The sequence below is a fragment of the Channa argus genome, chromosome 13 (genome assembly GCF_033026475.1).
Source record: "Channa argus isolate prfri chromosome 13, Channa argus male v1.0, whole genome shotgun sequence".
Lineage (NCBI taxonomy): Eukaryota > Metazoa > Chordata > Actinopteri > Anabantiformes > Channidae > Channa > Channa argus.
In genome coordinates, this window is record NC_090209.1 from 200,835 (window position 1) to 224,610 (window position 23,776).

At 37.8% G+C, this 23,776-nt stretch overlaps 1 protein-coding gene across 3 annotated transcripts in view; it reads right to left on the minus strand.

The window, feature by feature from the left end:
• LOC137140159 (paired box protein Pax-7-like) overlaps nt 1–23,776 on the minus strand; it is a 67,833-nt gene that overhangs the window by 34,904 nt on the left and 9,153 nt on the right. For all 3 annotated transcript variants that reach the window (XM_067528315.1, XM_067528314.1, XM_067528316.1), the window contains exons 5-6: nt 10,415–10,614; nt 1,578–1,743 (exon numbers count right to left, since the gene is read on the minus strand). In XM_067528315.1, coding sequence (XP_067384416.1) covers nt 1,578–1,743; nt 10,415–10,614 — 366 coding nt within the window. The remainder of the gene's footprint in view (nt 1–1,577; nt 1,744–10,414; nt 10,615–23,776) is intronic.

The following is a 23,776-nucleotide window of genomic DNA, read 5'->3' on the forward strand; positions in this document are numbered from 1 at the left end:
CACTAGTGAGCATAAGAGTATAAGCATACAATTGATAGCAGAAACATAACGAAAAGAAAATAATGATGCAGAAAGAATTGAGTGGGCTATAAAAGCTATTTTAGGAAATCCCATCTGGTTAGGGTTAAGTATTTGGTAAAATGATAAAAATGTGTCATTTGTAATAAACAGAAGTTTAAAACATATTACACTAGCAGCCTCACAGCACATGCAATGTACAGTATTTACATACAGCTGCTGTATGTACTGCTAAACCTTAAAAATGCAGCATCAAGTATTATACAAAAAAATCTACACAATTCCTTATTTAATAACTTAAATGAGGACAGTTTTAATATAGTAACAAAATAGGTGAATATCTGACAAATAAGCTAAAGCTTAAAAGGAGAAAGCAACTATCCCAGCCATACTAAATTTAATAGGGAAAATGGTCCAAACTCTACAAAATATTATTTTTCAAGCTTTACTTTACTTGACAAATCAGACATATTGTTATTATTGTATCAATGTATTAACATAACAACTTTACTTGGCATATACCATCCATGCCACTTAACTATTCAATATCACAGTGTACATGCTGTCTTCTCAACCTCAATGTAAATCATTTTTGTCCTTTTTTATTTACTTCTGTATCTCAGTCCAGCAATTCCACCTCACTCATTATCATCCCTGATTGTTTGCACCTGTGCCACTGTCTATTTCAACCCACTGCAAGAGTCACTCCAGATCCTGCCAGATCTTGCCTTCAATCCCCTGTGAACTCTGAGCTTCATGGTTTTTGCCTGCTCTTGTTTTGCACTGTTTCCTGAAGTTTTGGTCTGAGGTTTGGTTTTGTTTGGTTTGATTCTCCCTTTGTGATTTTTTTATTTATTTAGAGAGATAGAGACATATAGAGCTAGTTAGAGAGAGAGACATATATATATATATATATATATATATATATATATATAAAATTGAGAGAGATGTAGAGAGAGAGAGAGATTGATATATGGAGAGAGAGACATATCGAGATATAATTTCTTAGTAAAGTATTTCATATCAATTTTTGAAGCATGTAATCTACATTTTTTTTTTTTTACATTTTCTAAAAGAACTATTTATTGTGGAGTATTGCTTTTGTGTACAGCTACTAGATCTGCTGGTAATTTAGTTTTACCTTGATAGAAAAATGTACAACTATGAGCCAGTTTTCTACTTCACTGGGATTTGGGGCTTTACATGGAAAAACACTAACCAAGGGGCCTGGTGGCTCAGTGGGGTTGAGATGCAGACGGCAGTGGGTTCAAATTAATTTAATCCATTTTGGAATATGGCTGTAACATAAAAACATGTTCTGCTGTCCTGACCCCTGAAGGGACAAGCCAAAAGACATTGATAGAAAAACGCTAACATTTCCACATGCTGTGGTGGAGTGTTATGTGTCAAATTTGTAAAATAATGAAGAATGTGCTTTGGAAAAAAGCTGTTTCTTTCATGCAGAATTTCACAGAGTCTAGATGCTTGTGGTAAAACCCTGTTCATATTGATTTGTGAGCCATCTGTGAACAAGCAATGTAGAGCTTTATATAGGCTACCTTGGGACAGAGTGTTTGCTGGGTAACTGGATTCTGGCAGCTGGTATGTAGGAAGTGTTGGCATCCCTGTGGGGGGAAATCCACCTGGCAACAGGTGGTTGAATGCTGCTAGCTGGTTGGCTCCTGCTTGTTTTCGCCACCTAGCCCTTCGATTACTGAACCACACCTAAGAACAGAAACAGAGCAAAAATCAAAAGCATCAGTTTAATCTTAACTTTTTCTCACATTTTAGGGTGAATAAACTACAATTTAGCTAGAGGAAAATCTGCACATTTGGAACAGATAAGATTTGTAACATCAACAGGCAGACAGATAACAGATTGGACTGTACTGGAATAGGGATAAATGTAGTTCTGGTTGCCAAAAGTACAATCTTGTGTCCAGAAACATTATTGATATGTGTTAGAATTTTACAATTTTCCACTGTTGATGGAAATTACTGTAGTATACGTGCAGTCACTTTAAAACACACACAGAAGATTGTTGTTTTTCTGCCCTCATTATTGTCCACACATCTGTCAGGTTGCATCCAAGTCCAACGTTACATCAGCAAATATGTATCTATTTAGCCTTTAAGGCAAACCCAAGCATAAAAATATTTGAAGCAGCTGTTTCAGTTGTTGTTGTGCCTTCACAGTAACGAGTAAAGATGAAGAATTACAGTAGCACTGTACATGTTGTGTATTTGTTGTAAATAACGATGTAACTGATCACAGTTGATCGGGGATTCTTACACATCACCCCCCTCCCTCTAAGCTAGCAGTAATTTGAGACTGAATCTACTCTTCCCTTAGCCATCCTTCTCCCCGCTCTGCCACAAACTTGTTTCTCTCTGCACAGTTCCTCATGTATGTGCTGTTCTTAAATGAACATGAAGTATGCTACAATTGGCATTGGCCATTGCATTGCAAAGCTGGATAGATGCTCTGCCTGACACGTCAGTTCAGAGAGCATACATTTAAGAAACCTGGTTACTGGAAATATGGTGAAATTTGTCTATACATACAGCAGGAGAGCAACCTGGTTTCTCCTCCACCACAGCTTTATTTTGCTGTGGTGTAACAAGTTTTAACTGTATAGTGACAGTAAATGCTACTTCCCACGTTATTTTTTGCTGTGTTCATGTCTGACAGCTGCAGGAAGAGAGGACAGCAGAGAGACCCAGTTGATGGAAAAATTAGATACATAATTTGCCCCAGCCCCCCACCCTTGAAGAATTGTTGTTGCTATCATCAAAGGTATGTGCAGACCAATAAAATATGGAAGACATGCTCATAACTGTAGAGATGATGGGCTTTCAGGAGAAATACACACACACACACACACATGCACATACAGCCAAAAAGGACCCATGTCTCTGCACTGGCTTCCTGTAGCTGCTCGCATCAGGTTCAAAGCTCTGTCTCTTGCTTACAGGGTGGTTAACTCAACAGCTCCTGCTTAACTCAACTCACTCATTCAAGTCTACAATCCTTCCCACCATCCTTCCAGACCGGAGGTCTGCCAACAAACAACGTCTGGTGGTCCCAGCACCGCACAGAAGACACCAAGCAAAACTCCTCTCACTTGAAAGTCGCTTTGGATAAAAGTGTCTGCTAAATGACTAAATGTGAATGTAAATACACACACACACAAACACACACCACAAGGAATTGTGTTTAAACTGCCACACACTGTGCACACAGATTATTTACATTATTCTCATGTTGTTTGTAGCTGTCTACTTTTTGAAGATGTCTTTTAGAGCCACCACAGACAAGAAGCCAATTCCTTGAATAAAGGTGATTCTGGCCCAGTTCATGTTTTTTGTAACAAGTTAAACTAATACCCTTTTTGTCCAGTGTAAAATGCTGTGGGTGGTGGTATCTGACCATTGAGCTGCTTTCAGAATTGCAGGCATTATCCTAAAAGGTTCTGAACATTCAGAAAGTACTAGCTGCAGACTAGGGACAGTTTTAAGGGTGTAGAACCCTCATAAGTTTGACAAATGTTTCTAGTCCTCTTGTGGAAGATGAGACAACGTCTAAGAAAAAGGATAATGATTAAGATGAGTCTGATCAGGAGGCATCCTGATCTGTGGTGTACAACGCTTCAAAAAGAATTCAAACACACACATTTTTACTGATCTAAGAGTATGAGACAAACTGGTCGTATTTTGAAATGACAAAGTTGTCTTTTGCAAAACCAAGTCCAAGTCCAGGTTCTCAATGATAGTAACAGGAAGACAGAAGGTCAGAACATGCTGAAGATACTTCCACCCTACTTGTTTATTTCTTGTGTACTGTTTGAACTTTGTAATATGATCAAACATGTCTAAACCCTTTATTGTGAAATGTCCCAGAGTCCCAGAGATTACATCTGGTAAAACAGCATTTAAGACTGGTGCTCCTGCCCCTTGAAATGAGGTTTGATTGAACTTCAAAAAGACATTAAGTTATAGAAGAAAGCAATTATTCAAAAGCCTCTTTCACACATGCACAGGAATCTTTATCTTCTGCAGACTTTACCTAGAGCCAGTGTATGTGATGAGGCAAATGTCTGAATGAGATGGCCCAGAGAGATGTTACACTGCTAGTCAATTAGTACAAAGTTCAGATTATGTGAATGAGCGTGTGAATGCATAGAGTACACGGCTCTGCCCTAAATTGTTAGGACACTTTAAAGCAAGCAAATGTGTGTTGACTACGTTTGTATCAGACGACTGCCACAGCATCTATTTTTATTTATTTTTAATGCATGGTTTTTATTTGCTGGGGGAAAAAAACAGCATACTGTTTCTATTTTGTTGTGCCTCCTGTACATTCTGGCCAGGCATCGCCCCTCACTGAAATCCAGTTTTTTCCAGAGAATGCTTCTGACTCGGACAATCTCTTGCTGTTGTGCTACATGTGTGAAACAACCAGAAGTAAAAACTTTTTTAATTGACACTTCTAATCCAAGGTATTTATTTTTTTTGGTGCTACTGTCTTGGACAGGCCTCTCTTAAAAATGACATTTGGACTCTTACTGTAATTTAAATGTGTTAAATAAAAAAGCTCAATGTCAGAGTCTGTATGTGTCTTTCTGACAAGTCCTTCTGACACCAGTTGCCAGTATGTCTTAATGGCATTTTTATCATTTGCTTCATTTGAACCATACCATGCAACACTATTCATGTGTTAAAACACACACACACTCATGTCTCTATACTTGTGAGGACACTCATTGACATAATGTAATCCCTAGCCCCTAACCCTAACAACACAGACACAGAGAGACACAGAGCCATAGCAGGAATCTATGTATTGCCTAAAGCTTTTCATCTGCTTACTGTCTTCAGAAATCCTCCTTTTTTCATTTGATGCAAATGAAAACCTGCCTTTCAAGTATAGAAGATCATTTGGATTCCTATTTCTGTACAGGGGACTCAAATAATTAGAGCAGGTGTTGTTGCCTGGAGGTACTACTGCACAAGACGCAGAAAAAAGTAGACTCTGACTGATCAGCTAGACAGTTCAATTCACTCTGCAGCATACGAAGCACATGCAGAATGTGAAGTGAAACTGCTTTTCTTCAAATCAACTAATCTTGCTTCAGAAAGCATTTTAGAGATTCTGACATATTTAATTGGTTTGTTTCATTATTCAGTTGTTTGATTTATAAAGTCACACTGTTTACAGCACATTTTTGTGCCAGTGAGTGTTAAATAAATTCTAAACATTTATTTTCAAATTTTATATGAAACTATCATGCAAAATATAGAAAGACTAACTTTAAAATTGAATTTGATGAAACTCAAAACGGGTTAAGACTTGATTGCCCTTGATATAACAAAAACATTGTTTGAATTTCAAAACAAATTTTCCCTATTTGGCATCATGTTTGCAGCTGTGTATACTGTGACCTTTGTTGTACTCTCTGCTCAGTGTCTCACACTATAACAGAGACTATTTAGGGGGGAAAATAAATGTAAAAAATTGACATAGTCTTTCTGTAGGGTTGTCAAAGAGCAGGCGTCGGTTGTCATCTGCAATGGCCCACTATAAAAGGTATATAAAGGTAAATAATCAATTGGCTACAAGGATATTTGGGCAAGACACTGAACTCCAAGTTGCTCCCAGTGGGTCAGGTGAGCACCTTGCATGGCAGCCACTGCCATCAGTGTGTGAGAAAGAGAGAATGGGTGAATGAGAAGCAACATTGTAAAACACTTCAGATAAAAGCACTATATTAAAGCATTTACCTTGGAACTTTCTACTAAATTGTTTCTTATAAGCAGAGTAAACTTATTCAGTTGCCAGTGAATTGTTGATCAAAATTGATGACTGTAAGCAGTAATTTCAGTTGACACTTAATTATGTGAGATCAATGGAAAGATCTTGAATCGCAGATTTGTCATGTGTACATTAACTTTTCTTCTTTTATTATTCAGCTGAAACCGGTGTCCATAAATAAAGGATGACATGTATTAACGTGTATGTTAGTATTAATTCTGAGGTTTGCATGTATTAGAACTAAGTGGCTAAGTAAGAGTGTAAACTGGCTTCTGTTGCCATGCTGGTTTCTCACCATCTTGGTTTTCCTGAGTCTTGATTGAGCCATGTTGCTGTTGAGGATTAAAGCTCTCGTGGGACAGTCCAGATTCTTATGGGATCCACAGTGAATTTTACAATGAGTGGTGGGCTTGAAAGTGGTGGGAAAAACAGATTCCAGCCAAGATGTTGGGGAGTGAGACATGTGTGAAGAATGCAGCCCCCCACCCCACTACTGAACACCTAACAGCTGTTGTTAGAGCTCTACAGTATTTTCTCAAGCATGTGGAACTGTCAAAAACCAGAGCTGACCAAATCTCCAGACTTTTATACTCTATTTATAGGGGAATATCTCTGGAGTCATAGAATTTGGACTTAAAGGAACCGTTATAATGTGACATCTTGTACAACAGTACAAATAAATCATTCAGGTTACTGGTCCAGTGTGTAAGATTTAGCGGAATCAGTTAGAAGAAATAAAATACAGTAATTCTTAAATAAGTTCTCATTGTGTATAATTACCTGAAAATGAGAATCGTTGTTTTCTTTGCTTCATAGCTTTGTTTTTTTTTTTTAAATGCCACTTTCTGTTGTGTTTATATTGTTCAATTTGCATAGAATATTATAATAAAATAATTTTATAAATACAAACTTATGTAGCTCTGGTAGCTCCTCTCTTTCACTTTGCCCAGACTGCCCCTCCGCCTCTGCCTGTCTGCCCTCTTCCTCTCCCTCTGTACGGGTACCTGCTCGACATGTCCACAAACGGATTAAAAAATGAGCTCTGCTAATGCTGCCCTGCAATCAGCTGGCTTTTCCCCAGTACTTTGTTAGTGTTTTTCATGCTTACACAAGCTAACAAATAGATACCATTGGCAATAAGTCACTACTATACAAAGAACCAATGATTTATAGTTGTATATATTAGGTAATTAAATGTAATTTCTAAATATGATGGCTATCTAATTTTACATATTGCAACTTCATACAGTCGCAGATGTTTCCAATCTGCAACCTCACTGCTGGATGCCACTCAATCTTACACACTCCACCTCTAAATATAACGGTGTGAACAGAAGAGTATTGTGCATACTGATCAAAGAAAAAAGAAAACCAGTGCATTTGCTAAACGATATAATAAAAAAATAACACAATAACGTGGCCACATGAATCATTATCATCTGCATCATTTTTACCCAGTGCCTTGCTCAGCAACTACTATTTGACCAAATGCATTTGCTGCCAAACCTATTCAGGTTTCGGGTGACTGTGGGACAGGAGGCAAAGCGGTCGTCCATCAATCGTAGTTGTTGGTTTAATCCGAAGTGTCCTTGAGCAAGACACTGAACCCCAACTTATTTGGTCCCAGTGAGTGTTGGCCAGCTGCATAGCAGCCCCCCCCCCCCTATCAGTGTGTGATTGTGAGTGTGAATGACAAGCAGTGTAAAGTACTTTGAGTACAGATTGGTAGGAAAACGATATATAAGTGCAGATCATTTACCAATGTAATCTTACAAGATTGATGCAGAGAGTGTATATATGATGACTTCAACCCAATAAAGGTGAAATAAATAAATCGCTACATAGTTTGTTAAAACTGAGTAAGAAATTGTTTTGGTTTTGGTGGACAATCCTAATACCAGTACATTCTACATGTACAGTCATCATGTAAAGCTAATTCAGATGCTTGAATTAAATTTATATGTTTAACATTATTGAAGTAATTGGTTGCCAAAAACAAGGAAGAATAATGATGTTAAACATATACATTTAATTCAAGCATCTGAATGTAACACAATGTAACTAAGGAAACAGACATAAACAAATTTTGGTACAAGCCTCAGACGCAGTGCATTTACATTGACTTAAGTATCCAGGTTACAGTCAGCTTTCTTGGGAAAGCTAAGTGCCATGTAAATGGTTAAGCTGATTTCTGAAATCGGGACAGGGGATTAGTGAACCCTGGTTTCCCCAGAGAGATTTCTGTCGGAGAACTTAGATTTCTTTGCCATGTATAAGCATAACCAAGTTTCTAATCGACCTTTTCAAACTGCGTATGCTTGTAACAAAAGGCTGCAGACAGGAACATGCAGCTGAGTGAAAGAATGTATGACAGGAGAGATCATTAACAGGGTGATGTCGCTACATTTTAAAATCAAGTCTGCCTAAAGTCCGACAGAAAATGTAAAGCAAAGAAAAGTTCTAAATAAGTCACTTTTTTAAGACAGTTCCTGTTGTTAATCAGCTGCGTGTCTCCCATTTAAAAAAATGTCTCTCCCCATACGCCATTACTCTGCTGAGACATGAACGCACACAAAAAAGAAAAGTACGAAGGAGAAATCAAGTTACTCTTCTGCTGCATGTATACATGGATAACCAGGGTTTTTTTAAGTGGATCTCAACACCGTTCCCCAATTACCAGAGAAAGCTGAATTCCGGTCAAGTGCATGTAAATGCGATCAGTGACAAAGATACTATTAAAGATGAGAGTTAGGCCAATTTGATTGACCATGGTGTCGTCTTTTAAAGAGGCTCGGCAGCCTAATCTGAACCACTACACTGTACCCTGATACATAACTCACAGAACTGTGTATACTACTGTATTAATGTCATATATTATCAAGTATAGAAAAGGAACATTTCACATTGAAAATCCATTGATATCATGTTTTTGGAGAACTAATAGTCAACCCCATGCTGAAGGAAGTTGTCTGTTTACCCCAGAGCAGAAGAGCATAGTTCTACGACAACTACAACAACAACATAATTAGTTATGGCAATTTGGTGGCCTTGTCTGCACTTAGCCATCTTCTAAAAAGGGGTCATCTCTGGTACAGTCCTATTACAGTGGAACTCTGTCTGCAAGTAAGGTATGCTATTTCCTCATTGGTGCTTTATTTGCGTTTACTGTGCAGCACAATATTAGCTACCTGTTTTTCATGCTGTCATACAATACTGCAATATTTTGTTTTGCCTGCTTCAGAGAGTGATAGAGCCAAACAATACTGCTCCTATACATTGATGAAACTGGTTACCTTTGCTAAAACAAGGTGCAAGGGAGATACGACACCATTCCATCGTCACTGTGCCTGGATACTATGTGTGCAACCTTTGGCAGGAATGGTGTCATTTATTATCATGCCATTGTTGCGCCCTATATCTGCCCACATCATCACCTTACTCGACACCCTACAAAACATAGTTGGTTTTGAGTTTGTTGATTTTAGGGACAGCTTGAGTTTTCATCGGGCTGCTGCATTACACAATTGGGTTATTGAACATCCCGGATTTGTAGTATTTCATCTGCCAACATAATCACTGTTCCTCAATTCCACTAAAGAGTTCTTTTCAGCATGGTGTTGGGAGTTGTATGATCAGCTACCCCACCAACACATACCCCTTCTTCAGGTGATGGAATGGGCCTGTGCTGATACTGATGCAGGAGCATACCAAGGCTGAATACGTCATTCAGATAGTATACTCCAGACAAATTCCGAGGCTGTCCAAGTGTTTGCAGGTCATCACAGAAGTGAGTGGTTAAGTACTAAGTACTTTGACTAAGTCCTGCACCTTCTTCACCTCTGCGCCCTGTAGAAAAGGTGCAGGACTTTAAATACTTAGGGTCAATGGAGAGTGTGGAAGCGAGGTGAAGAGGCACATGCAAGCAGGTTGGAACAGGTGGAGAAAAGAGTTGTGTGTTGTGTGATAAGAGTATCAGCGAGAATGTAAGGAAAGGTGTTCAAAACTGTGGTGAGACCAGAAATGTTTGGCTTAGAGACAGTGGCACTGAAGAAAGGACAGGAGGCAGAGCTGGAGGTAGCAGAGTTTACTTATGATGTTAATGTTAATTTTGGGAGTGCTGAGGATGGACAGGATCAGGAATACAGTAAATGCTTCTTAGTTTTAGCATAGGTAAATGGATTGATGGATTCATGGACAGATGACACAAGGGAAGGTAGAGCGGTTGTCCACCAACCTTGCAGTTGTTTGTTCAATCCCCGGCTCCAGCGATCACATGTCAAAGTGTCCTTGAGCAAGACACTGAACCCCAACTTAGTTGCTCTCGGTGAGCGTTGGTCAGCTGCATAGCAGCTCCACCGTCGGTGTATGAATGTGAATATGTGAATAAGAAGCAGTGTAAAGCACTTTGAGTGCCAATAGGTAGAAAAGAGCTATATAAGTGCAGAACATTTACCATGACAGATTGGTGATGGGTGGACTGCTGGATGGATGATAGACTGGATGTATGGATACTGTAAGTGGATGGGCAAATGGATGGATAAATTGACATTTACAGATAAGATACAGATAAATAGATGGACAGACCTGGACCCTGGCCTCAGTCAGTTTTGTCCGTTGGGCCAGCTCTTCCCTGGTGTAGATGTCAGGGTAATGAGTTCTTTCAAAAGCCTTCTCGAGCTCCTCCAGCTGTTCTGCTGTGAATGTGGTCCGACTTCTGCGCTGCTTCCTCTTCAGAGGGAGGTCAGGTTCTGACTCCACATCTGACACTTCATCCATCCGACTGCCTGAAATAAGAACCGTGACATGTTAGTGGGTGACATATACATATGTGAATATAATGTAATAAACACTAAAAGCCAGTCTAATTGTTCTTAATCACTGACATGATTGGTAAAAGATAGGATCCAGTGAAAACACTCAACGCGCACAAAATGTGGCATGTACAATAATTTTATGTTGTTAAAAAAATCATCGTTCTTCTACAAATATACTCTCTCAATATGCTGTCAAAATAAAATTTCCCTTGGCCTTTAGTGTAATCAATAATATGAGACATTACTGATCAAACTGGATGTTTTGGAGGATTATTGACCATACAGAAACTAAATTAGTCTGTATCGAAGTAATATTGTGTTGTCATGTACAATATATAAGCTGTATGCATTTTTAAAATCCAATATCAATAAATGTCAGTTTTTTAATGCATTAATAGCTTCTAATTACAGGGATTTACATAAAGATAGACTATCAGTAACAGTGACAACAAATCAGACAGTGCTGAGTGTTGGATAGGAATAAGGGGCACCAATCTCTACAGACCACCTTGGTCATGTGTGCAGCAGTATTGTTTTATGCACATTTGCAAGCTGATAATGTCTCACACATTTATTTTGGGCAGATTTCACATACACACATGTACACAGCACATTATGAGGAGGGTCTGATGCATGCTATATGTACTTCAAATGAGGCTGCCCTTACCAGGGTCAGATAGTTCTTTTAATTAAATAAAAGTCTCTGCTGTATGTTAGTGTTGATCATGGTACAACATAACCTAAATAAACTAGTAATAAAGCAAAGATTTAATCTAAACTACTAAAGTACAAAGTCTGTCTGAAACATGAATTGTCCTTTATAGAGAACAGTTACCCATAATGTGATGTGACTATAATGTTTTATAGTCCATTTAAACAAAATGGTACAAAAATACACCAACATCACTGTCATCTCTGCTACAATAAAAAAATAAAAAACATAATAAGAGAGTTGGTGGCACGAAAGAAGACCGGAGCATGTAAATGCCAGCTTCAGCAGTGGATAAAGCAGTTTGCCATAAATCAAACCTGCCAGATCCCTACGATAGCTGATGTTTTTAATGACTCAGATGTGTAACATCAACCTGGTGGTTTGCAGGTCAATATGTCATGTAAATATCTGTCATCTGTCAATTCTGGGTACAGTCTGTGGCAGGTGGGTATATTTTTCCACAGTTTTCAGATTTGTTGTTACGGGTGCAAAACTATTGTATGCAGAATTGTAGTTGTAAGTGTGAATTTCCATCAAACAGACTGTGATAATGACAGCGTTGGCTCTGTGGTTTAATTAAACAAGGAATTATAGGATTAGTGTGAGGCTCCCATTACAGGCCACTGGAAGAGTGTCACAAAGAATATCTTTTTGTATTCTCTTTTCACTGCCCCCCTTGAAAGCTCCCACTAGAGAAACATCAGTGGATTACATGTGGCCACAGGACATGCTGCTGCATTAATTTAATTAATTAATGACTTTTTTTTTACTATTTAGTCCCTGCAAAGCTTTGTTTCTCTAAAAAACAGGTGAGAAATATAATTATACACATGGACATCTTTATAGAAAGCCTCTACATATAGTGTGTGTCTCATTTGCTACTGGTAGGTTGGTGGAGGGATTTGGGGGGAGGGGTTGCGACAGAGCAATTTCTCCCTAACTCAGCGTGACAACACTTGAGGCCGCTGCAGTGGCCTGGGATCACTTTCCAAAAAGCACCTCTGAGTCCTCGGGGTGCTGCTGCAACGGGATGGACTCTATTTGTTTTCCCTCCACATGCTGCAGGATTCAGAGGAGGAGCTGGGCAGGGGTGGGGGAGAGGGAGGGATATGTATGAAAATGACACTTCCTTCCCTCACAGTATTTGCTGCCATTGACTCTTTCTCTGTCTTTGTCGGCACTGCATGGATTTGGTTCCTGCCTAAGAAAACCTGACATTAACGCTTGGTATTTGTTGTTTGCCTGTTGTCTTTCTCTCTTTGTCTTTCTCTCTTTGAATACACTTACTAGCTAAACCAGCCTCTTATTTTCAATTCAGATATTTGGTAGCAATGGCACAAGTCAGAATGTTCACAGTACAGAAGGTAGTGCGTACATTCAAACTCTCAAGTATATAATGATTAAAAATTCTCACAAATTTCATTTGAGTATTTTAATTTTGACATGTAGAATTCTAATAAGTAGCATTTTCTGCTGATGTGCTGTAATGTGTGTCAGTATATTTTAGAAATCTAGTTGGTTTTTGAAAAAAGTAGACAGAGCTCAGCCTTCAATTGAACAATCTTATCATATATATTATCTTATAAAACTGGATCAAAAGTATCTGCTTTTGCAGGTATATGTGCTTGTGTTTTAATCAAAAATGTTGACCAAAAGCAATATGCATAGCAACGACTATGCCGTGCATTTTCTGCTTTTGTGAACTGGGGCTTTGGAGGACACCATAAAAATGTCCTTTGAAATGTTGTGATGTTGATTACTTGGTGTGTGGGAAACATTTTCAACAATTAGATGGTCTAGTTATTCCAGTATATCATGTACATACTGTACAAGTATCTTAAAACCTAAAAGTTATTTACTCTTCAGATCTATGCTTGACTGGTGTGAAAAAACTAACCATTAAAGCTTCAACACATTATTACCATGCAGTTTTTGTATTATTTGTGCAGGTTTTGAGAAGTGTGTCTCTGAGATATCCCCAATACACAGGGGAATGAGATTTAACAAACAAACGAATAAAAATGTTTACACTGCCTATCAGATAAAAAGGTCTTCTCATTATTAACTGAAATCAGAACTACGTGCATAGCTAGATACAACAAGCAAGTGAGAATAATACTTTAATAATTACTTAACATCTGAATAAGGAATAGAAATCGCTTAATGGATTAAGTGCCAAATTTCTCAAATGATTTGGATGCTTAAAAAACACAGTTCAGCCAGCAAAATCACTGAGGTTCAAGAATGAGCTCACTTCACACGGCTCACTCATCGTTGTGATGAGCAAAAATAACATTTCATTTGGACTTGAATAATATAGGTTTTGCTTTAAGTTTGTCTTGCCACAGTAGAAGCTTTCTAGAAAATGGGTCACCAAAGAGCAGATTTAAAAAGTAGAGCTGAGAATGAAGCTCTGAATGTTTGGACATGTAAATGAAAGTGCGCATTATGACACAGCGATGGTAGCAGCATCTGGGCAGCCACACTGACAAACTAAACAACATTGGTGGTTTGGTATCACATGCTAGCAGCAGCTCCACATTTGCTTTGGATGCCGCACAATAAGGATCCCCAGGATGGAGGAGAATACAGTTTGACAGGTCTGTGGATCAGCAGGGTCAGCTCCTCTCTCCAGCTGATAATGGAAAGCAGAGATTATGCTAATGAGACAGACGCCTAGAGCCGATAGAGAAGCTAAACCTGGTCTTCATCTTTGTCTCCACTAGATCCCTCGATTGTCATGCTATGTCTTATCAGGAGAATGGGAGCATGTTGGAGCTCCTTACACACACACGCACGCATGCACACGCACGCACATACACAAACACATACACACTCCCTTACATGGTTTGGAATTGGTCTGTGGTATAAATAACAACACTTTAGTTTTATACAACAGCCTGGTTTTGTTATAGACTGACTATGATTAGATAGAAATGTATACATGCTTTTATATTGTATAAAATCAGTGGCATTGTACGCACACACACACACAAAGACACACAGCCTTCCACTAAAAACACAAATCTAATTAAATAATCATGGTACAATTTTATCAAAAGCCAGTTATTCATTTTGTTATTTTAATTATATTGATAACTGCTGCTCAGTTTCTCTGGATAAGGAAGAATGACATATGATTCACCCAATTTTTCAGAATGTGCCCCAAGAGTCCAAAGATTCTACATTACTGAAAAAGATTCAATTTAAAGTTTTCTTACACACATTTTCTGGATCTTTGGTCAGGTTTCTCAAAACTGTAAACACATAACACACACAAAAAATGGAAAACTGTACACATCTGTAGCAAAAGCAAACACTGCATTCAAAAGTATTCTCCTTGCAAATTACTTTGTATCACAATGACACACACATCTTTCAAGCCACACAAATGCATATGTGTCCTGTCTTTTGTTTAAAAGAAGGTAAGGCAGCACTCCTCTACTGACCTACTATACTAGTAATACTTTTATTGTAATACAATTTTCAGAATCACCACAAACATTCTAAACAAAGCCACCAATTCAACAACAAAAGCAAGTAGGAACTGGTGATAGTTTCTCAAGATAAGTAAGAATAAGTCATACAACATGTTTAAGGCCAGATCCCTTTAGATAGTTATAACAGCAAAAGATCAAAATCATACTGGATCATATCAGTTACATGGCTTGGAATAGTTTGAGATGTGTGATTCAGAGCCAATCTAATATATAGGGAACCACACTGATCTGCAAACAACCACATTAACTAAACTTCACAGACTTCAAAATATTGTTAACCAGTGGGGCATTTAAAAAACGCAATATTTACAGCATGATTAGTTAGTGAGGAAACTAATTCAAGTGAAAATTGTTTTTCCATTTATTTATCCATTTAATAAAATAATGAATTGTATTTATTATATAATGTGTTTATTTATTAATTAAATAATTGCTAAATTTTGGGCATATATATATATATATATATATATATATATATATATATATATATATATATATATATGTATAAATTGTGAAAGATCTGTAAGGAATTTCTGAGTGAAGTTTGCCTACACTTATTACACCACAATTACTGTAAAGTTCAGGTAACAAATAACAGTGAATTAGTATTTAAAAGTGGCTCATTATTTATGTTTATATGTAATTTGGCAAGGTCAAGGCCGCCAAAGTATGATAATTAGCATTCTGTGTTTCTGTCTTCCACTGACAGACACTGTACATGTGAACAAAATGTCTATTTTCGGGCTAAATAATAGCAAAAACAAAACATCTTAAAAAAAAAAAAAATTAGACAGTATTTTGTTTGACGATTATTAGGTAATTATATAATTCTTTTCTTATTATAGACATATCATTGTTAAATATTCACCCAGGTGATGACTCTGAGGTCTAAACCAACTGTGTTGAAGTGTCCTTGAGCAAGACACTGAACCCCAACTTTGCTGCTCCTGGTGAGTGTTGACCAGCTGCATAGCAGCTCCTCCATCGGTGTATGAATGTGTGTGTGAAACTGTGAGTACGAATGGGTGAATGAGAAGCAGTGTAAAGTGCTTTGAGCACCAATAGGTGCTATATAAGTGATACTGTTTACCATTTATGCATTATTATTATTAGAATAAAATAATGAATGTACCAGCAAAACAACAAAATTAAGGATTTTAAAATTCAAATTTATCCCTTTAGAACTATTTAACTTACGCTCATACTAAACATTGGAAGAACCTACACAGTTTAGATAGTTAGATCTCACCGCCATTTTCTGCTGGAGAAGACTGAGAATTCCGTTCCCTAGTTTGACAAAGACATGGGGACAAAGACTGACAAAGCTCTGGAGATCTGCATGAAACTAATTATGGGTCATTTTGAAAATCATATTAGTTCCAGCACAATTACACTCAGGATCTGCTTTCAGTTGTGTTCCATTGTCTCTGACCAGTAAGAAACACTGCATTGGCTCAACATTTGATACATTTATGTCTTACTTGCAAAATATCTCATTGATGCTTTAGCTCGGGCCACTAGCTGATGTGTTTATGTGCAGGGGAGATGAAAGTAGAAAATTGTGCTGTCTCTGGTAAGGTTCTCTTTTTTCTACAAAGCCTGGGGCCAGGATTTAAACCACCTGCTTTCTCTCCTCACTAAACCTTTTCAATGGCTACCTGCTACATATCTCACTACAACATAACAGACTGCTTATAAAATCCAAATAAAAGCTGGACAACTGGTTTTGGCAGTAAAGAATTTCTGTGGTCAGAGAAAAAAAATTCCCTGAGAAACTCTGGTTTCTGACATTCCAGAGTGAGGTGAGAAGGTCGATATAAAAGTGGACATTAAATGGTATTTGCAGCCCCTGTTAAATATTGAATAAAAGCCCGCTCTATTCAACCTATCATGACATTTATTAAATATTTTCCTATGGGGGGTGGCAGCGGCTCAGGGGCCATCTATTGGCTACACGGTTGGCGGTTTGTGGTCCAGCTCTCCCTGGCTGTATGCCGAAGTGTCCCTGGGCACCACACTGAACCCTCAAACTGCCCACTGAATTGCTGAGTGTCAAACTGACTGTTTACGGTCATGGAAGTCAACATTTACCTTGACTTGAAAAAGAATTGAACTTTTTCACATTTTATCACGTTACAACCATAAATGTATTTTATAGGGATTTTATGTGTTAGATCAACCCAAAGTGGCACATAATTAAAAGAGTAAAAGAAGAAAGATAAATGGTTTACAAATTTTTAAAAAATAAATATCTAAAAAGCGTGGTGTGCATTTGTATTCAGCCCCCTTTACTCGGATGCCCCTAACTAAAATCCAGTGGAGCCAACTGCATTCAGATGTCACCTAATTAGTAAATAGCATCCACCTGTGTGTAATTTGATTTCAGAATAAATACAGCTGTTCTGTGAAGCCCTCAGAGCTTTGTTGAACATTAGGAAACAAACAGCATCATGAAGTCCAAGCAACACACCAGACAGGTCAGGGATAAAGTTGTGGAGAAGTTTAAAGCAGCGTTAGGTTATAAAAATATCCCAAGCTTTGAACATCTCACATAGCAAATACAATCTATCATTCAATCATGGAAAGAGTATAGCACAACGGCAAACGTACCAAGACATTAATCAGAGAAGCAGCCAAGAAGCCCATGGTAACTCTGGAGGAGCTGCAGAGATCTACAGCTCAGGTTGGACAATCTGTCCACAGGACACCTATTACTCATTCACTCCACAAATCTGTTTTTTATGGAAGAAGCCATTGTTGACAGAAAGCTATAAGAAGTCCCATGTGCAGTTTGTGACAAACCAAGTTACCTGACTTGTCACAAAGAAGGTGCTTTGAACAGATGAGACCAAAATTAAACTTTTTGGCCTAAACGCAAAACCTGGGGCAGGTGGGGCATAAACCTAACAATGCACATCACCTTGGACACACCATCCCCATCATGAAACATGGTAGTAGCAGCATCATGTCGTGGGGATGCTTTTCTTCAGCAGGGACAGGGAAGCTGGTCAGAGTTGATGGGAAGATGGATGGAGCCACATACAGGCCAATCCGAAGATAACCTGTTAGAGTCTGCAAAAGACTTGAGACTGGAGCCGAGGTTCACCTTCCAGGAGGACAACAACTCTAAACATACAGCCAGAGCTACAGTGGAACGGTTTAGATCAAAGTCCAGATCTAAGTCCAATCGAGAATCTGTGGCAAGACTTGCAAAAATTGCTGTTCACAGATGCTGCACATACAACCTGATTGAGCTTGAGCTATTTTGCAAAGAAGAATGGGCAAAAATGTGCCTCTCTAGATGTGCAAAGCTGCTAGAGACATACCCCAAAAGACTTGCAGCTATTATTGCAGCAAAAGCTGGTTCTACAACGTATTCACTCAGGGGGCTGAATACAAATGCACGCCACACTTTTCAGATTTTTATTTGTACAAATTTTAGAAAAACATCAGTTTCCCTCCCCTTCACAATTATATACCAGTTTGTGTTGGTCTATCATATAAAATCCCAATAAAATAAATTCACATTTGTGGTTATAACATGACAAAATGTGGAAAATTAAAACTAAAAAGTATCTGAATACATCGTAACAGAATTACAATTATGATGTCCACATTTTTTTCCACTCATCAGAAGCTGTTGAGTTATATGAGACTGTAGCTCTTTAAGCTGTCTTGTCTTGACTCTGAAGGTTCTTTGGACAGCTCTTTCTGGTCAACTGCCTCAGTGAAATGTAGGCTCACCCTAAACAACAGAGACTACGAAGCCTCCCAGGGCCTTTCACAGTCAATAGAGGAAGTACCTCAGGGGTCCATTGTCCATGAAAGAGCACGAGCAGCTCCACTGCACTCTGCAGGACTTCAGTAAACACTTCCATACTGAGTCACTAAAGCTGAGGAGCCAAGCAAAGTGCTGCCTGAATATTCAAGAATTAAGAAGGTCAAATGCTCCCAAGGGATGATATGGAACAGATAGAGGAAGGTTGCAGCAACACCCTTTTTTTACCTTCTGCCATGACTGACACTTATTTAGCTTTCAGCCACGTCAAATCATAGACTCTAAAGAAAGTAGTGATCTTTCAGCAAAATTACACCTTGCAAGGGTAAAACATTCCTCTAAACCTACAATATGTGTTTATTAAAACAATTAATATGATGATGATATTTATACCCAGGCTGCAAACTGTTGCTCTTAGTATCTCTGCAATGTCACCTACAGCATTTATTTCATTCGTGCTGAAATTGCATATTTTCACTTGAATCGCAGAGTTTTATGCTTATACCAGCAGGGTGCTGAATTGTAGGTCTGAACACTTCACTAATTAGGCTGAAGCCAAAGTTTTCAAAATTATTCCAAGAAGACAAAAGAAAGTGGAATAAATCTGCCAGTTGGCACAAGGAGATGCTCTATCAACAAAGGCCTCACATTCAAGCCCAAATGGGCAAAACTGAGTTGAAGCACAGACCAGTGCTGCAACAACTCTGCACACATTCCCATTCACACAGTTCTGCATTGTTCCTGTCTTTGTTCCAATGCAGCTCTATACAATGGCATTTAGTTAAAACAAATGCAGCAAAAATGTACAGTAAGCAGCAGTGGAGTGTGTGCAGTGTCGGCAGTTTCACATGATGAGTTCACTATTTTCCATAAGATTTAGGAACTCTGGATGTTAAAAAGAATAGTTCAGTTGTTTTACTATGAACAAAACTAGGCATCCACACATGGTCTCATAGACACAGGAGCTGCTACAGAGAAGCTGTGTGCTTTCAGTTAAAACTACATAGAACTGGCACTGAACTCAATCCAGCCCACACAAAGATACTGGCTTTATCAGGGCATTATGTCTTAGCAAACTGCTACTAATGCAAAGTCTTTATCTTCTTTCCTCCCTAGGCACTGGCATGCATCTTTATTTAGCAGATAAAACTAGCCATAAACAAAAATTGCTGAGTGTCAATATAAACACTGATAAAGATTAGAGCTAAGAGCAAATATAATAATAAGAGGCCCTCTTAAGTAATACTCGACACAGCAAAGCCCTCAGTGGACAGCTGCGGGCTTAAAGAAAGCAATTGCACAAAGTTTTAAAGAGAAATAGAATAATCTTATTTTAGAAGAAAGCAGATTAACAATCCGAGCAGTGCAAAGAAAATGAAGTGATGTGCTTGTTGACTCTCTTTACAGATTCAGGTTGAAAAGCTTTAAAATGCACTGATTTGTTTGTAGGAGATGGAGAGATTGGTTAGCTTCTCATCTGCTACTTGTCACACAAGAGAGGGAGAATCCTTTCTGCTTGTGAGATGGCACAAACTTTTTCCTGGTCTCTCATACATGTGACATATCACTGCATCTGCTCATAAACCACTAAGTCACCCAGGTCAAAACATAAGAGGAAACTAATTAACTTGTGTTTCAGTGTTTTCCACAATTTTAGTTTTAATTTTATTTTTAATATTAACCAAAATTAGCTGTGGTAGGTTGACTGTCATCAAATTACAATATTAATGACAAAACTCTCCTGCCCAACAAAATCGTTGGGCAGGAAAAAGTATTACATCAAAGAATATCATATCTATATATACACACATTTACATATGAAGACATACACATGTTCATGCAGTATATGCACATATGTTGACATGCATACACAAACCTGCATGCAGGGATGCCAGCAGGATTATATTTGATAGTACGCACATATAACTACTAAAGAAGAGAGTACGTGAGCAAAAGAAAGCTTGATTTGGGGTTTTTAGCAAGTTAGCGATTTAAAACTATTATAAAACTCTGAATATCCCATTACATGCATTTCAGAAACCAACCAACCAGCCTGAAAATGTTTAGCTGTTTTCTCTTGCTCATTTCTACTTATTTGCTCGCTAACACAAAGATAAGCTAGTTAACATTAGTTAGTGGTAGAAATGTTAACTGAAATCAAGCAACAATATGAAACAATGTACGCACAGTGCGTACTGGATTACATATGTACATGTAAAAGTAAAATAGTATATGAAACAAAATCTAGACTCTCATGCATCAACAGTAAAACACCAACCTTCTTGTGTTGCATTCCTCCATCCATACCATTTTCTGTATTTCATCCTGACTTAACACTTTACACTAGATATAATTAAAACCTAGACCAGAGTTTTAATTATATCTTTTTCAAGAGACCACTCGCTTGGCTTTGTACATAAAACAGCTGTGAGCAGTGAGCAAACATGGCTATTTTTTCCTCAGCCAGTGTGTCATGTGATTTCCTGGAGACCAGAAACAAATTCTAAACTACTGTCAGTCCTGCAGCTTTAACTTCACAGGCAGATGTGGTACCTTAAAGTCTAGACAAAGGCCTCTCCTCCCTCAAAATGTAAACATCAAAATGTCAGGAACTGTAATTCTTGAAAATAAATTATTAAATGAGAGCTCTGTTGTTCCCAAAGACAAAGAGGAGACACATTGTAGTGTGTGATGGCAATTGGCAATTGTAGAATCCCAGCACGCAGCTTTAGAACTGATACTTCACCAGTATTTTAGATCTTTTAGATCTGGTTCACCTTTTTCTCAATGTAACTACATCCATGAAGGTGTTGTGTTGGCCAGTCATATTCAAACATATACACTCTTAGTGGATTTTGTGATGAACCTAAACACTGATTCTACTGATTTGAAATAATCCCGCCCAAAGATAAAATAGGCTGAGGTACTCCAAGAAGTAAATTCTTCTAAATATGAAGCAGTCCAGCATGTAGGACCCCGGTAAAACTGCAATATTTTTGTCATTTATTCTATACAGTTTGTGCACGAATTGACCAGGGAGAAATGATTGTTTATTACTGTTACATTTAGACCAGACAAGCTGTTTCCTCTGCTTTCAGTCTTTATGCTAAGCTAAGACTGGCAGTAAAATTGTATATCTACCTCACAAGGTCATGAGTCTTTAAGATGAATTTCTTTTTATTTTTATTAAATTATTTACATCTATTGCAATACTGAAAAATATATGTGTGCTTCATCTTCACATACAGCTCTTTTTATTGTATAACTGGTGGTACACAAATATTTTTTTAATTTTTAGTTAAATGGAACCCCAAAACATAACATCTTTTAAAGGGTTGATTTGTTTTCTCACTGACAAATTTTGTCGTCAGCATTAGGAAAAGGTGTGTTACACTCAGAACCTACATAACTAACGAGTTGCCTTAAGTTGTTGTTTTTATTAGCATATATATCAAGAAAACCTGCTGCTTGGTGCGGTTGTTGGAACCGCCAGGCTTTTACTTAAACCCAAGCAGCAGGCACAAAGTGTAATGAGTGGACCACAGCAAACCCTCCCACTGCAGATGTATATTCATTCAGAGCTGAGGCATTAGAAATACCGATCAGCTTAGCAGCGCAAAGGAGAAGCTTTCCTTTCAGCATTTTGCTGTTGTCTAGCTCAATCGTGTCACTTTGAGGGAGTCTATTCAGAGGTATTCATGCGTCTGCCTTCAGGCCACAATGACCGCCACTTTATAAACTGTCAGCCTGCTTGCCTCAAGTCTTTGGTTCATATTGTTTCCTTTGCTTTAATAAACTTGGAAGAGTTCATCAACTTCTTCAATGGAAAGTGCAGACACAAACTAACAGCCGGGCCTCCTTTTTTTATTTTCTCTCTTCTTTTTTGTTAGCATCTGTTTGTGCATCAGAAGAACACATTTGAAATACGGGTTACGGATGTTTTATGTCCACATGATATCATCTACAGCTGCCTGAGCAGGAGTAGACATGTAAACAACGTTAACTTTAAAGCCAGCATTTGTGAAAAGTGTAGATTGTTTGAACCACGTCTTATTTTCAATTTCAAATGTCAGACTTATCAGTGATACCTGATAAAAGCAGCATATTACATCTTCGTTACTTAGGAATGTGATACTTTTAAATACTCTTCTTTCCATTTCGGAGCTAAGCTAATTAATTCATTTTGGTTAAATTAAATAAATATGAATATGTATTATTAATAATATTTCAGATTATTTGGAACATACAGTAGTATGTTTTAAAGCAGCATCTTATTCCTTTTGAAAATGTACCACATTGTAATATTCCAAACATATGGTTTTGTACATGGTGCTTATTGCTCCATTATTAGCACACAGCCTTATTTTATTAAGGACGTTTAGTCTGTCACAAGATACAGGAGAGAACTGGTGTAATATGGTTTGTGTTTTCACACTATGTAATTTAAACTAACATTGAGTGAGTGAGGCATCTTGACACCGAAGGAGCTGTGCTGTGTTGAAATCTTACAATCAATTAAAAATTTGAATTCTGGATAAAACCTTTCTTTGCTATAAGTTTACTGTTATCAGTGGCAAAATAGATTGTCGGTAGTGCGCTAATCCAGTGACTTAATATAAAGATACTTTTGTGATGGTTTAATGCAGCCACACACACATATATATATATATATATATATATATGTGTGTGTGTGTGTGTGTGTGTGTGTGTGTGTGTGTGTTATAATATATAGTTTATATTCTGTAACATTACAATCTGTAAATTATTTGTCAATTATCCCATTTAGTAGAAGACAGTTGAGATCATAAACATTAATCTTGAATGCTATATACTAAACCAGTACTTTCTCCTTTATTACATATTGTATTTTAGTCTATGATACTGTATGAAGACAATTAAGCAAGAATGAGTCATTGAAGGTTTACATTTTCCACACCTTCTGCAGCCTGTCATTATTAAATTTAGTGGATTTGATGGAGTTAAAAAGAATGTTAATCATATTCAATGGCTTACAATAACCAGACCTCAACTCAACTGAACACCTGGGAGATACTGAAGCCATGTGTTAAACAGTGCTTATGCCACATAGGAAATAATCCATGTAGAGGGCTTTAATTTGCTGCCCTCTTTTATTTTGTAATT